The following is a 15811-nucleotide window of genomic DNA, read 5'->3' on the forward strand; positions in this document are numbered from 1 at the left end:
TTTAAAATAGGAAAAAACTCATCTGCCTTGCAAAATCCATATTGGTCTGTTGAGCCCTTTCATAAACCTAAGATGCATAATGGATCTTGATGTTGAAACATTTATCTATTTTATAATTCTAGAAATTATTTTATTTTATCCATAAATTGTTTTGAGTTTTTCTAGAAAAGACTAAAATAATATGAAAATGAAGGAATAATAGAACCACAAAGAAGGATGTTACAATAAGTGAACTATGGTATAATATTTCAGCTTACTTATTGTGCTGTCCAGTATATATCAGGAACCAAGAATCTGAGTTTTAGGTTGTTTGCAAGCTACCAAGTTAGCTGAGCACACTTGCATGAGTGCTGGAGAAGACACCAAAGACTTTATTATTTGTAGTACAACAGGCCCCATGAGCTACATGTTTGCATTGGTTCCTTTTGCTCCCCAAGTCCTGTAGGCGCATTGTGGAAGTGGGTCCATGTGGTGGTGCACACTCAGTGAATTTGTGTTATATGTGATGAACTCTGGGTCTATGCAACCCCCGATTTTACAAAGGCAGCTATAGAAAACCCTATTGAACTCTTGCCCTAGATGGAGACACTGTTTCTAATTTCCAAATCTTTTTGCTGTACAGACATCCTTGAATAGATATTCTGGGACAAAAACTATCACAAGACATCTAGCAATGCAATGGAGAAGTACCTTCCAACAAAATATAATACTCTTTTTCAAGAAGAAGTCTTTAAATCTTTTCCATTATTATTATTACTTTTATTGAACTCATATTGAAATTCAGAATTTCTCATTTTCCCACATAATGACAAAGAAAAGAAAACTGACAGAGAAAGACATTTCACAGTTATTAGATGAATCATAAGATGAATATAAAGAGACAGACAGTGGTACCTTAGATACTAATGATGATGATGAAAGTGATTATATAAGTAAAAAGTCAACTTATGAGTCTTCAAATGATAATATCCTAGATGAATTTTTGCAAACTCAAGAAACAATGATGAACACTATATTTCTAAAGACAAAAAGGAAATTGGAAACTCTCATCCTGTTAGCTATTCAACAAGAAGGACTTCATCATGCAGTATTTTGCAACAAGAGCCTGAACCAGCCCATTTTGCTAAAAGAATGCACTCGTTCATCTTTTATGTTTGTGCACCAAGATTAACTTCATATGGTTTCTAAGTGGGCAAATATTAAAATCAAATTTATAAAAATGTGATTGGAAAGAAAAAATGTTATAGCAATGAAAATTTTCATTGGGCCACTCATGCTTAGAAATCTGAAAATGAAAAATAAATTATTCAGTAAAGAAGATGGCCTTATCAATTTAAAAATATTAGGAGCTGTCACAGTTTCAGAAATACTGTGTTTTGAAGATGCAAGTGCAAGAAGAACGAACCAGAAGTAAAGTGATAATAAACTGGAACTCATTAGAAACACATTTGAAATCTGGAATCAGAATTTGGAAAATGGTGTTTTCCAGGATTGTGAATGATGGTTTTTCAGTGGTCCATAGCAGTCATATTTTCAAACCAAGAGAATGTGTAATATGCTTCAATTCTCATTAAAATGTCCAGTAAAGTTATTTTTACTCTATTTTCTCCAAATTATTTATCAGCAGCTAAATTATTTGTTTAAAAACTTGGAATGCAATAATACTAGTAAATGGCAACTACTGATTTTCCTGATATACTAAAAATTAAGCAAAAGTACATTGTTGTGGTCCAGGATCTGGGAGCAAACTGCCCTTCTGTAGTTCCACCTTTTTGTTTTTAGTTGTTTATTTGCTTTTGTTACAAATGAATCTCCTGTGGTCCTCACAGTGTGCAAGTTACAATGAACATCAAGTGATACTATGGTACATTTGATAGACCCAGTTTTCACTATCATAGTCATCTTGTTTGCATTTCCAGAAAGTTCTTTAAAGCACTGGATTTCCTCTAAGTCTGAGAGAGAGAGTGTATATGCTTCAAGTAGGGCTTTAAATGATTTTGAGATATGTACCTATGTCTGTATCTTCTTAAAAATAATATAGAGCAAAGCTCTCCCCTTTGGTCTCCAATTGAAGTTTGGTGGCAGAGCGGGGGAGGGAGATGGCAGGGAAAACAATATAAAATATTTCAAATTTAATCTTTCTCATTGATACTTCTCATGGGTGTTTTTTCCTAGAATATCCTATGAAAATGTGGGGAGCAGGAGTCCTCACATAATTTAATCTTAATTATTGCACTGTCATTATTTCATTTACAGTGTATCGCAGAATTTACACACTTAGATTTACTTAGCAGCATATGGGATTATTCTTAAATCAAATGCAAATTATCCAATCTTTCACGTAGCAAATTTTTAAAATAGCATTTCATGTGTAGAACTACTAGATGACTGTGAAGCAAATAAATATTTATTTATTTATTATGTGTTAACAACATAGATACAAAGAACAGCAAGGCATAATCCTCATATTTAAAAATTTCCAATTAAATAGGGTGAGAAAACAGTTAATGAAAAATTGGAATATAATATACACATCTCTTGCTGTTGCCCTAATAATTTATTTCCATTCAGGAACCAAAAGAATATGTTTGATTTCAATCTGTTCAGCTTGAGCAGAATATAGTGACATAATGATATTATAGTTTGATTTGTACGTAGCAGGTGCTTACTAAATGCTTGTTGGATAAAGAAAAGAATGAATATCTATCCAGTTTCTGTATAATAAGTGCCATGGAGTCCTGACTAATTTCCAGAGTAGTGCATATTTTCTAGTTCTCATAATATATTTTAAATGTCCAAAGACATATGCTGTTGGCTACTTATTTTTTAAAGTGTGTCTAGTAAAGACTACAGGACTGTTTGTTTTAGTTGAGTATGTTAAAATGAAGGCTGGGAGCAGGGGAGCCTCAGTGCAAAATTTCAAATTGTTTTGGCAAGACCAACTCCTTTTTATACTAATCACCAGGGCACAAAGCACCATTGTTATCCAACTGAATGAATGCATGGCTTTCATTTAGAAAGAAAGAAGACGGAAACTTTCTAACAATCAAAGTTTCAGGAAAAAGTCAGTTGTGGCAAAAGTCAGGTGAATTTGCTCACCAAATAATACTGTAAGCCGGATTTTGCCCATTGCTTTCCTGATCCGTCTTTCACAGCCAATGGCTAATCAGTCAGAAACTTTCTCTCTCTCTCTCTCTCTCTCTCTCTCTCTCTCTCTTTCTCTCTCTCTCTCTCTCTCACACACACACACACACACACACACACACACTAGTATATATGCATTTGCTCTTATTTAAATATATATAAGTATATATTTAAATTATCTATCTATCTATCTATCTATCTATCTATCTATCTATCTATCTATCTATCATCTATCCATCCATTTGCACATGACCCTTCTTGCCTTTCTGTTCAGCCATCAGGACATCCCTTAGCAGAACATCTCCACCTACTTAGAGTTCACCTTTAGTGATCTGTCTACCTAAATACATTGCTGTAACTTCAAATTATTGGTTCTTGGGATTCCTTAAGAGACAGTAGAGTTGATTTTTTGATGGCTTTAAACTATTCAGGACAGTCACTACTTTGGCAGCAGTCCGCCAGGAAAATTCTTTGTATAAGATCCAAAAGAGTGTTTCTAAGTGTTCAAAAAAGGATTAATTTTGAAAGCAAACTTTAAAAGTATAGGCGGAGTTGATCTCAGTTATTTTTGAATTAAGTCTCAAAGCCACAATGATAAAAATAAAATCCCTCACCTGACTTCTATTTAGATCTGATCTGTCTGTCACCAGAAACTCATCCATGTGGGGGGATTAACTGTTCACATGTGCTTTCAGCATCCAAGTGCTGTGCGTGGAGCAATGGAAAATGATCACTTTGTTCTGTCACTCTCCTAGAGAACACAGGGCATCTCTGAAAAAGAAAACAACCCTTTATTTTGAGGACAGAGAAGATTAATTATGGTCACATCACCAAGATGCTTTTAAGTAAATTAGCCTGGACACCACCTCACCAGAACAATTATTCCTTTTCAGAGTTCCGTATAGGGGCCCCTTGTTTCCATGTTAAATAGGGAAGATGCAAATGGAATTGCTTACTTGAATGTATCTTGACACCTTGGGGCTAGGGATTTGCAGTATCTGACAAATGATTAGCATTTCCAGTGTCTGCCCTCTGTCCTGTCCCCTTCATGGCCTAGCCAGCTAAGCCCCTGTAGTCTCATCAGCAGGAAACAGGTTGCTCTTTACATCACACTCTGCTACTTTATTAAATTAGGTGCACAAAAAGGTTTTGTTTGCATCTTTGTCTCTTTAACTGATGCAACTTTACTGCCCCTCATTTTTCATACAGTTTTTTTCTTATTTCTTTCATTTTGAGTCTATTTAGAAGCATTCTCTGTTCTCAAAAGCAGTCAGTTTTTAAATTCTATCTTTAAAAAATAATCTGCGCTATACAGGAAACCCTTGATTTTGCAGACCTCGATTTAACAGACTTTTGATTTAATAGACAAAATTCCCGGTCTATATGTCATATTGAAAATTAATATCCTGTTAATTTTAAAATTATTTTAATGAAGATTTTCTTATAATTAAGTTAACAGGTTATTTTTTTATTATTAACTTACTGTTATTTTTAACAAATGTTAAAAAATAGGCCATATGTTGGAAAAAATGCTGTCATAATTTCGCTGACATAAATATTACATAACTACTATCATAGTCTACATATTTAAATTCAAGGGTCACCGCTGGTAAATAATGTTTCTCAAATGATTAGCACGTGATCATAACTCATTGCTCCCAGTAATTGGCTCTGTTGTTGCCTGGCATGACTTTCTGCAGCAATTTTAACTTGTGTCAGCAATGTTCCCACGTGCACTAAGCCACACCCCGCCCTGTGCATTTGTTTTACTCGTGGTGGCTGGTAAATGCACACATTTACTAGACCTTCAGTATAAATGAAAAATTTATACTATACTACATATAAAAAATTTCTATGAAATTAAACTTTTCATACATAATTTTATTACACAAATGTATCTACATAAGTGTGAACAAATTCATTTGTCAATTTTTAAACATATGTATTCAGAAAAACCACTTTACTAAATACCAGATACCCCTTCACCCAAATTAATCCATTATATCCAGGTTTTACTATATTTTTCTTCTCATATTTCTAACATCTGTGTCTTTATTGACCTTTATGTTAAGAAGGTTCCATTCATAAAATTAAAATCTATGTATAATATGAAGTACTCGGCACTGGAAATATCGGGGAAAATATAGTCCTACTTCTAAGGAATTCACTATCTACTGAAAGGGACAAATAAACACACAGTTGGGAATTGATTACACATGTGATGGGAGATATACATGTACATAGCAAGCACTGAGGATGGGCTCCTAACCCAGACATGGGTGAGAAGTTTACAAAACAATTACTAGTGTTCTCATTGTAGTCATAACTAGTGTTCATTGTTTATTGGTGCCCGCCCTGCTCTAAATATTTACATGTATTAGTATATGTGATCCTTGCAATAATTCTGCACTATGGGTATTATTATAATTTTTACTTACAGATGAGGAAACTGAGTCCCACTGCAGAGGTGTCCAGGAATTTCTTTAGGGTCAAATAGCCATTAAGTGACTCAACTCATACTTACTGGCTCAGGAACCCATGCATTTAACTGTCCTGTTAGAGGAGGTGGTTACCAAGCCAGGTCTTGCACAGGGAACATCAGTGAGCTGAACTAGGCAGTGTATAGAGAACATTCTAGATATATGGATCTTCATGTGCAAGGTGGCAATGGCACAGAAGCTTTGAGGAGAGCAGCAAAAGTATGGAGTAACATTTATGGTAATAGAACTGAAGCTAATTAGCAAGCATTATTTAGGGAAAAATTATAGAATCTTAATTATTTTTAAGACAGTTATAAAGCATGGGGAGGGGGAGAAAAAGCACATTCTCTGTCTGCTTTTGGAAGTGTGTGTTCTCAAAATACAAAATGACAAATATTATTTGGAGTTGGTAATTTGAGGGGCAAATACCCAAGAAAACAAGAATGTCTTCCTTCCTAGTTTCCTTATGCAATCATTTGTTTTGCTTTCTGCCACTGAAGGGTGAAGGTTTCCCACCCGGCTGATGTTCTTGGGTAAATATTAATCTCTAGAACCCCATATATGGTTTCCTCATTATTTTATTTCCTCTCTATAAAATAGTTTTGTTTTTGCCCTCTTTACAAAATTTTAAGCTTAAAAACCAGATCCAATCTGATTTGGAAAGAAGGTAAAGCTACAGTGGACTAAAGCTAGACTAAAAGAGTCTTAGAGATCTTTAGATCCCACTTTTCCATTTTCCTGATTTTAAAAATGGGTTAAATGATATCTCCAGGTTCATACAGGTTATGGGAAAGCTGAGCGATATAACATGGTAACTCCTGATTTCTAACCACTGATCTTTCCCACTATATCTTGTTGCCTGTCCTCAAAAAGAAGACTATTACAAATAAAATATTATTTGATTAATTTAAATAATCTAATGTTATGCATGTTCTTGAGATGTAAGAGGATTTGGGGTAAACCAAGAGGTTTTGGTAAAGCATCATTGGACTTCGGGAAGTTCAGTACATTCTCCAATAAATTTCTCCTGGAGCTTCACCCAAATGGTACTCTGAGGTGGGTCTCAGTTACTGTTGCTCAGCAGCTCCCCAGCCTGTCTGAAACTAAATACAAAATCTTCTGTGTGGCCTGAAAGGCTCTCTAGGATCTTGCCCATGCATCTTTGTCCTCAGCTCACATCTAGAACAGTGCATGTATAGAGTGGGCATTAGTAAATGTTTGCAGATTGCATAAAGGAATGAAACTCTTTCCTTCATGGAATAAGACACATGCATTCATCAAAAAGCAATACCTCTTTATGAGGAACTGTGTGAAGTGCTGGGGATACTCTGGTGAGCAAGACAGACATGCCCCACTCCCATGATACTCAGCACCCAGTAGTCAAATAGTCACACAAAGAAGTGTACCTCTGTTCAAGGTCACACAGGAAAAGCTCATGATGCAATGGGCAAGCGCATTTGACTTTTGCCTTCACTGACGTGATGAAAGATAGTAAAGTTAACCAGTCACTTAAGATTTGACACATTTCAGTAGATGTAATATTCACATTTAAAAAGAAATATTCAAGTGGGGTTAATGATATTTATGGTGAAGTTTTTAGGGAAAACTGTACTAATGTGTCAAAAAATAGGTTGTGTTAATATATTGTTGTGGGGATAGATAGATGGATTAATGCATGATAAAGCAAATATAACAAAATGTTAATAGTAAGATCTAGGTGGTAGATATACAGATCATCTCTGTAAATTTCTTTCAGATTTCCTGTATGCTTGAAAATGCTCATATTGTGGGGGTGGGTAGTTTTCACCAGATAAGGTGACTGGGAGAGGGAAGAGTCTCCACTGAGGGCACAGAATCTACAAAAGTAATTTATGTGCCATTACACTTGTTACTTCTATGTTTTGGATGATATCTGTAAAACAGTGAATATGTTTCTAAATATTGGATATAATATTAATTAAGTTTGCCCTGTTTCTGCTTTATACTGTTAACTCATCTTTATTAGCTATAGTTTTAGATTGTCACTGACCTGCCTTCTGTATTTCAGTTGCTAGAGTTGATGGTACCTCACAGACTCAGTTCACTTATAATACCTGTTATTTCGGAAATTACTTGCCAGTTTTCAGAGCACTTTCACATTCACATGCTTAGTTGATATAACAGCTTGTTACTTTTAATTTGTGTAATTAAGAGATTGTGCATATCCAGGAGCAGGTATGCTCATTTCCAGTTCAGCATACTTTCCACTCATCACTGTTCCTTGGCCAGCTTGGAACACATGTCTGGGACCAGTAAATCCAGAAGCTTAGTTTCTTTAACCTGCAACCTTAGTAGGCATTGCTAAACCCACACTCTTCCAGGAAATCCTGCTTATACTGTTTGCCTATTATTAACAGACTAAAGGCTTGGTGTATGAAATTCATGCATGGGAAGGGGGTGTCCCTCAGCCCGACCTGAACCCTCTCCAATCTGGGACATTCCCCTCACAATCCAGGACCACTGGCTTCTAATTGCTCACCTGCCTGCTTGCCTGATCACCCCTAACCACCTCTGTCTGCTGGCTTGATCACTCCCAACTGCCCTCCCCTGCCGGCCTGATCACCCCCTAACTCCTCTCCCCTGTCTGCCTGATTGTTCCCTAACTGCTTGCTCCCTAATGCCAGTCTGATCTTGCCCCTAACTGCTTGCTACCCTGCTGGCCTGGTCACCTCTAACTGCTTGCTCCCCTGCAAGCCTGATTGCCCCTAACCGCCTCTGCCTCTGTCCCCACCACCATGGCTTTGTCCAGAAGGAAGTCGGACATCCAGAAGATGTCTGGTCAACCCAGGCTAATTAGCATATTACCCTTTTATTAGTATAGATAATCACGTTTTGAGGGCGAACATTCTTAAAATTTCTTTGTCAGTATATTTTATTTTCAGTTTTAAGACATTTATGTGATGGCTTTAATAGAAATTAGATTGTGGATCTCAAGACTCTCCTCTGGGTAGACCAGTTATAAGGGTCTAATTCATTGTTCAGCATGAAGAGAACACTAAGCTAGTGCTCATTTTTCTTGGTATATTATTTTTCCCTTATGTTAGGTCATGGCAAGAAATATGTTTAAAGAGGGAATCTCAAGTATTTTCATGGAGAAGAGATATGATTCTTTATTCCCTCTGTGCTCCTTTCTCCTTCAACTTATTCCTTAAAAAAAAAAAAATCCTCAAATTAAGCTAATAATAAGGTCATGGGTTGGCTATAACATAACTTGGTTATATCTAAAAAATAAGAAAGCAATAATCTGGAATGACAGATTCTGTAGATTTCATGTAGTTAATAACTTAAAAAATTATTTTGGCTCTGTCAGTGGATAGAGCATCAGCCTCCATATCAAACGGTTCCAGGTTCGATTCTGCTCAAGGGCACATACCTTGGTTGCAGGATCCTTCCCAGCTCGGACCCTGGTCAGGGCATGTCCAATCGATATGTTTCTCTCACATTGATGTTTCTCTCTGTCTTCCCTCTCTCTCCCAGTCTCTCTAAAAGATCAATAGAAAAATACCCTCAAGTGAGAATTATATAAATAGATTATTTTGAATGAGAGAAAATACCCCAAAAGCCTTCTTTACCAAAATTTTCAATGAAGATATACTATCCTCAAATTTTACAATTTTTTGCTTTTTAAAGAAGGTCTAGAATCATGTTGCAAGCCAACAAAATATAATTTGTTGACAAAACTTCTTCTGTACTTTAGCTCACATATAGGCACTGATGTCATATTGCCACATTAGGTGGTATTTTAATTTAATAAGCCTTATGCACCTCTTACCCCAAGATGCACATAAACACTTCTAAGTGGGCGTCTGATCTTTAGCCCTCTCTTATAGAGTTCCATCTAGAAATAGAAGGTTTTCCCTTGTAGTCCAAGAAATCCACACACCTTTGAGCATTGGGTTTCTTTGAAGAATATACATCAACAAAATGGCTTTGCCATCCTGTTCTCTGCTACCGTTGAGCTTGGTCCCAGTGAGTGTCTTACGCAGCTTGGATGAGAAGAAGGCCCTATGAAGCCAGTGCAGCTGTGCTGGACACAGTCACCGCAGCAAAAAGTCAGACAGTCTCTCCTTTTTATGATCTCACCCTTCCTCTCCTTGAAACTTGTTTACTCAGGTCCTCTTACCATCTTTCAGCCATTTGTCAAGAAAATTTTGCAGTGGATCTCTTTCCAAATGAAATAGAATTGCATTTTTGAACCCAAATAAAGCGCTCCATAGCCTTGTTTATTTAATATCTGTGTAGTGCCAAAAAATGCACACGCTTACTTTAAAATAAAAATACAGACAACATCTTCTTTCTTTGTTCATCTAAACCTCAAAACACTTTATTCCAACAGCACTATAAGAAAATGGCAGTTGTTATACATTCATAAGAAAAAGAAGTGTATTTACTAAAATGTTCCTATGGTTAAATATGTTTCTTGAGCTTTGTCTACAAGAAACAAGAATCTAAGGATAGCAGTAAAAACCCATTCTTATTTCTAATTGCTCCTATTTGTGTTATTATGCTATATTTTTTAATTTCCCAGTAATCTGAAACAAAGGGAGGACTACAGAAAAATGTGCTATGGACCAATCTAAACTACTCAACTCCACAGAGTTTGGTGCAAGAGCCACAGGGCCTAATAGACAGGATTTCTGAACTTAACTGTTGTTTCTATCACCTGATAATGTCCTTGTACTAGAGAAAAGAAATGCAATAGCAAACTTTTGCTGTTGGATTTTTAATAAAGAGGCCAACTGTCAATGGTTTGTAAAGAACATAGCAATTCTGCCTTTGTCTTTATTCAGCCAAAATGTATTGAAGCCACTCTGTGGATATGTAGTGTGTTGTACTAGTGCTAAGTGTTACAAAAAAGGAAAATAGCGTGTTAGTATCATCATTTAAAAAAATATATATTTTATTGATATTTTACAGAGAGGAGGAAGGGAGAGAGATAGAGAGCCAGAAACATCGATGAGAGAGAAACATCAACCAGCCGCCTCTTGCACACCCCTACCGGGGATGTGCCCGCAACCAATGTATATGCTCTTGACTGGAATCGAACCTGGGACCTTTTAGTCCGCAGACTGACGCTCTACCACTGAGCCAAACCGGTTTCGGCAGTATCATCATTTTTGTATGGATGCAGTAACTTGGTTGACTGAAATTTTTAAGCAAAAGTATAAGTATAGCATGTTTTATTTTACAGTAAAGAAAAAAAAAAAATCCCCAGATGAGGATTAACAAAATAAAAATAGAGAAATGCATATGATACAGTATCTAGTCTCAGGATTATTCTATGATTTAAGCTCTTATTTTACATTGGCTTCAAAATAACTTTTAGATAATTTCCTGTAGGTGTTTATATTGGTAGGTGTAAATTAGTGACTTACTAATCAAAAGACTGTGTAAGTAATTGATTAATTATAGTATCTTTTGTTCCTGTCACAAATATTAATTTTAGATATTTCTCCCATGTCTTGAAACCCATCCCCTTTTCCTTTTAACTAAAATAATCATTGAAAACTCTTTTCTTTTTTATATTGGCAACATGTGAGGATCTCTAATGTGCTTCATAGATAAATAACTGCAAATACATCTATTTCTTGGTATTACCTTGTGGTTTATTTCTGATATTCACAGAAGTGGGTTTGCAAGTTAATAATAATATGAAATGCTCCATAGAAAGTCCCATAGAATATCAGTTGAAAGCAATTGTCCAGGAAGAGTTTTCATTTCTGATTCAGTCTTGCAAATGAATCTCATATACTTTGTAAAAGGAAGTCAGTCACTCTTCTGATTTAAAAAGATATTTTTATCTCAGAAATACTATTCTATCTGTTCTTATTTTATTTTCTAAGCCTACAGCTTGAACTACTTACACCAGTGGTACAACTGAATTTTAGTTGTTGGGTTCTGAGAGTATTAATAAAAATTTTATAATGTTTGGTTTCCATATGTTTTCTTTTCCAGAGTACCCGCGTGGCTTTAGACCATCTGGAGTCTGTGCCTGAGAAACTGAGCCTACTAGAAGGTTTCAAGGACTTCAGAGTAAGAAAGAGTTGGCTTGTCTCTTTCAGTATTTTTATTTGAGTGAAAACACTTGACACCTTTCTGATGTACAAAGAAAGTTGTAGGGAGAGGGGAAAGACCAAAAAACATTGGGATGTTTCACACTACATCTTATCAGAGATTATTGACATTTGTCTTGTTCGGATTGAAAATAATGGGGCATATATTAGCACAATATAGGAAAATGGAGACTCTTACTCGACTCCTAGAAGCTCATTTGGCCCTCAGAAGCTTTAACTATGATTTAGAAAAAATTGCGAATTAAAAAAGATTACACATTACATTGACAATAGATAACTTTTGTGAGAAACATTTTTAATTTACAAATTATCTTCTTGGAGTTTCAATTTTTCAGAATACTGTTTGTTTGAGAGAGATGATGGTGCACAGGTTATCCCGGTACTGTGACATTTGAATTGAAATCTGCATAGAGCTTTAGATTTTATATCCCATGCCATTTATTGATAGAACTCTAATCACAAAGCTTTTCATTAAAAAACCCAGTTAATTATATGTGTGGATTTGCCTACTATAGTTTTTTAAAGTTCTTTGCAGAGCCCTGGCCAGTTCAGTTGGTTGGGGATTTTGAAAGAAGTGATTCAGCTCTATAATCCCACATTTAAGTATTGTATATTTGTAATGGTGAAAGGGAGCAGCATTGAGTTCCAAGCCCCCATCCACCACAAATTGCCTAGCCTTGGGAAACTCATTCTTAGCTTTATAGGGGCTATAGCTTTTATATAAAAATGAGAAATTTGGAATTTTAATATTCCTTCTAATTTGGTGCTGTTTGGGGAACTAAGATGATATTCCTTACATACAAAAATCAGTTGCCCTTATTGTAATTTTTTTATGTCTCTCTAATTTATAACATTATTGTCTAAATAAATGGCTATAGTGACTATTTGCTGTATTTTATCCTCTTTTCCCAAAATGAAGGAAAAGTAGGAAAGAAGAGAGAGAGAGAGACAGAGAGAGAGAGAGAGAGAGAGAGAGAGAGAGAGAGAGAGAGAGAGAGACCAGCTGAGGAAAATTTTTTTTTTTAAATTTTTTTATTACCTGAATCTTTTACCCTTTTGCTTTTGAGATGAGATGAGAAAAGTAAGATGTTATTTAAGAATTAGTGAAAAATAGGGTGCTAGTTTTAAAGGTAACTTTCTTTTTGATGCCAGATACTACTAGGGAAGTGGCATGATGTCATTAATGATCATCTTCAGAAAACTTCCTGTTACCTGAAACTTATTTCTTTCAACGAAACAGTGTCAGTCATTTCAGATTGGCACCAGGACTAGTTGTAAATAAAATGCAAATTCGCAATTTTTTCTAATGTGGGACCCTAGTTAATTTTTATCCAAAATGACCATTTTCTTCTTCATCAACATATGGTTCCCCTAAGTATCTCTCTAAACTTTAATTGTTTATTTTCTACATACCAGTACTTTTTGAAAAAATTTAAATTATTTATTGTTTAAAGTATTACACAAATCTTCTTTCCCCCCATTGACCTCTCCTCGGCCACCTCATCCCCCACGCCTTCACCCCTCCTACTGTCTGTGTCCATTGGTTATGCCCATATGCATGCATACCATACCAATACTTTTATTCTAATTTCAAATGCTGATTTTTCTTTCATCCACCAGTTTAGATTGTTGTTGTTTTTCCAGGATTCCCACAGTTTATCCGAGAGAACCGATGGGAGGTACTCCAAATACAGAGTTCCCAGAGAGTCTCTTCAGCAGCATCGAGATGAGCCCAAGTACAGAATCAGAAGCTTCAAAGTAATGTCCTTTAGATACACGTTCAATCTTAGAGTATTTTCCATGTTCCTGGCTACCGCCCTCACAGCAGCTCCTGCAGGGTTCCTGTAAGAGAAGATATTCTTTGATGCATGAAATAGATTTTTAGTTTTGTGGGAGGAGAGAATAAAAAGATAGTGCCTATAACTTTTACCTGGGAACTAATTTGTACGTTTATGCTACTGTGAGAGTAATATGTTGTTTGTCCATGGGAATTGATGTTGTTTAAGAAATCCTGAGGCAGGAAACCCTGGTGTCTTGGTTGGTTAAAGGCTAAGTGTGGATGGTTGGTTGAACTCCTTTGTGTGTAAGCCCAGCAACTTTCAGTGCTGAAGTCCCTAATAGGTAAAGTAACATATAGAGAACTTTGTAAGCTATAGTGTTGGCACATACAGTCATCTGTCATTCATCATTCTTTCCATGAGGATATGAACTCCATACTAATTAATGGGGCTGCTTATAGATGAATTAGGGAATTTATAGATGAATTAGGGAACTAGTGGGAATGCTTATAGATGGATTAGGGAACTTAAAATTTGGGGTGAGACCAATATAGGACACTAGGAAGATTTGACCATATTGACAAAAAAAAAAGCCCACCATTCCCTTGATTTTCCTCAAGATCCACCTGGGCTGTGGGTGATTTCAAACTCATTGGATTCTTAATAGGTATTAGCTAGAGCAAGCTTTCTCAACCTTGGCATTATTTGCATTTGGGTCCGATAACTGTTGTAGAGATGGTTCCATGCATTGTAGGATATTGCACAGCATCCCTACTAAGTAGATGCCAGTAGACTCCTCTATCCCAAGTTGTAGCATCCAGAAATGTCTCCAGACACTGCCAGATGCCCCTTTGAGGACAAAATTGACCCCCATTGAGAACACTGACTGAAAGGGAATCCAACAATATTCAAATGGACACGCCAAGTCAATTTAGAAAAAAAAAAATAAAAAAGCTAAAGGCTCTTTGGGCTCTTTTATATTCTTACAGACTTCAGTATGTACGAATGAATATTCATTACACTGTATCTATTTACTCATTACAGCCAAATAAAATATTTCTAAGGAGCTGCTGCCTCCTGAATGAAATTGGATAGAACACTCAGTGGATATAATGAGTGTTCATTTCTATAGTCCTCCCTAGCATGCTTAAAATGAGCACCCCACTTTCTCAATCCCCAGAAAATTGAACCCTATTATGCCATATTATTCATACCCTTGCTGTGAAGAGGGAATCCTGTGGCTTTACAGCATCTTACCTTTGTTTTTTATAGACTGTTGGTAGGGACTCCAGTAGGGTCCTTGTTGTTTCATATAACAAAATTTAAGTTTGCTGAATCATCTCCCAGCATTCCCAGTAGTCTCCCACACACTCCAGCATCTCTCCACCACTTACAGGGGAGCTGCCAACTTAAACAGAAATGCAGGGTTTGGACAATAGCGAATAATAATAACTACGCTTTATTGAGCCAATCACATGCAATTGCTCTTTTTGTAGGTGTTGCACACTTTATATGCATTCTCTCCTATAATCTTCACAGCAACCCTATTGGGTTGGTACCATTTCCTCCCCCCTTCCCCTGCCCCATCTTTTACCATTGAAGAAAGCAGGGTTTTAGAACAATTAAATGGTTGAATCAGAATTAAAACCTCAATATGCCTGGCTTACTTTTGCAGCTGGAGTGGAAATCAAGCCTGATTTGTGAGGCCAAAACTTAGCAAAATGAGAAATAAGTTTTGCATATAGGTAGTACAAGTATAAAAAAGGGCCAGAAAATGTATTATATGATGACGGTGTTCCACATTAGTACTATCTAAACATTGTAAAACATCAATTCATCTCAGTGATGAATATGTAGCCTGTCACCATAGGTAACACGTGCCTGAAATGGTGCAGCAATCTAATAAAAGTAATGTAAATATCACATTTTGTAGTCATTAAAGATGGAAATATGGGAGAACAGTTTTGCCAGTTGCAGATACCAGTGATCATTTTTTATATGCTTTTTATGCAAACAATTTATTTAAAAAGACTGGGAGGGGAGGCAGTTTCAAAAGAAGCATGAACTCCTATGAGCAGTGAGAAAGTTGTTAATCATTTCTGGGCTTCATGGCTAGTCAGAAGAGCTACTACCTCAGGTTAGTCATAGGCATCCTGAAGAAACAACTTCATTTATAAGAGGCATTGGGATTCTTTCCATCAAGAGAGAATGTGCCCATAAGTTATTATTTCAGCAGTTATTAACTTCCTACATGTTTTGCTAGGACAGTGTTCAGAGAAAAGGCACATTGCAGGGA

The 15811-nt window shown here is 36.1% G+C and overlaps 1 protein-coding gene across 3 annotated transcripts in view; it reads left to right on the forward strand.

Annotated features, from left to right (window-relative positions):
* The window catches only part of CEP128 (centrosomal protein 128), a 313428-nt gene that overhangs the window by 280058 nt on the left and 17559 nt on the right, over nucleotides 1-15811 (forward strand). For all 3 annotated transcript variants that reach the window (XM_084891426.1, XM_084891427.1, XM_084891428.1), the window contains 2 exons: nucleotides 11619-11696; nucleotides 13382-13495. In XM_084891426.1, coding sequence (XP_084747552.1) covers nucleotides 11619-11696; nucleotides 13382-13495 — 192 coding nt within the window. The remainder of the gene's footprint in view (nucleotides 1-11618; nucleotides 11697-13381; nucleotides 13496-15811) is intronic.

Source organism: Pipistrellus hanaki, assembly GCF_964339955.1.
Source record: "Pipistrellus hanaki genome assembly, chromosome: 1".
Taxonomy (NCBI): Eukaryota; Metazoa; Chordata; class Mammalia; order Chiroptera; family Vespertilionidae; genus Pipistrellus; species Pipistrellus hanaki.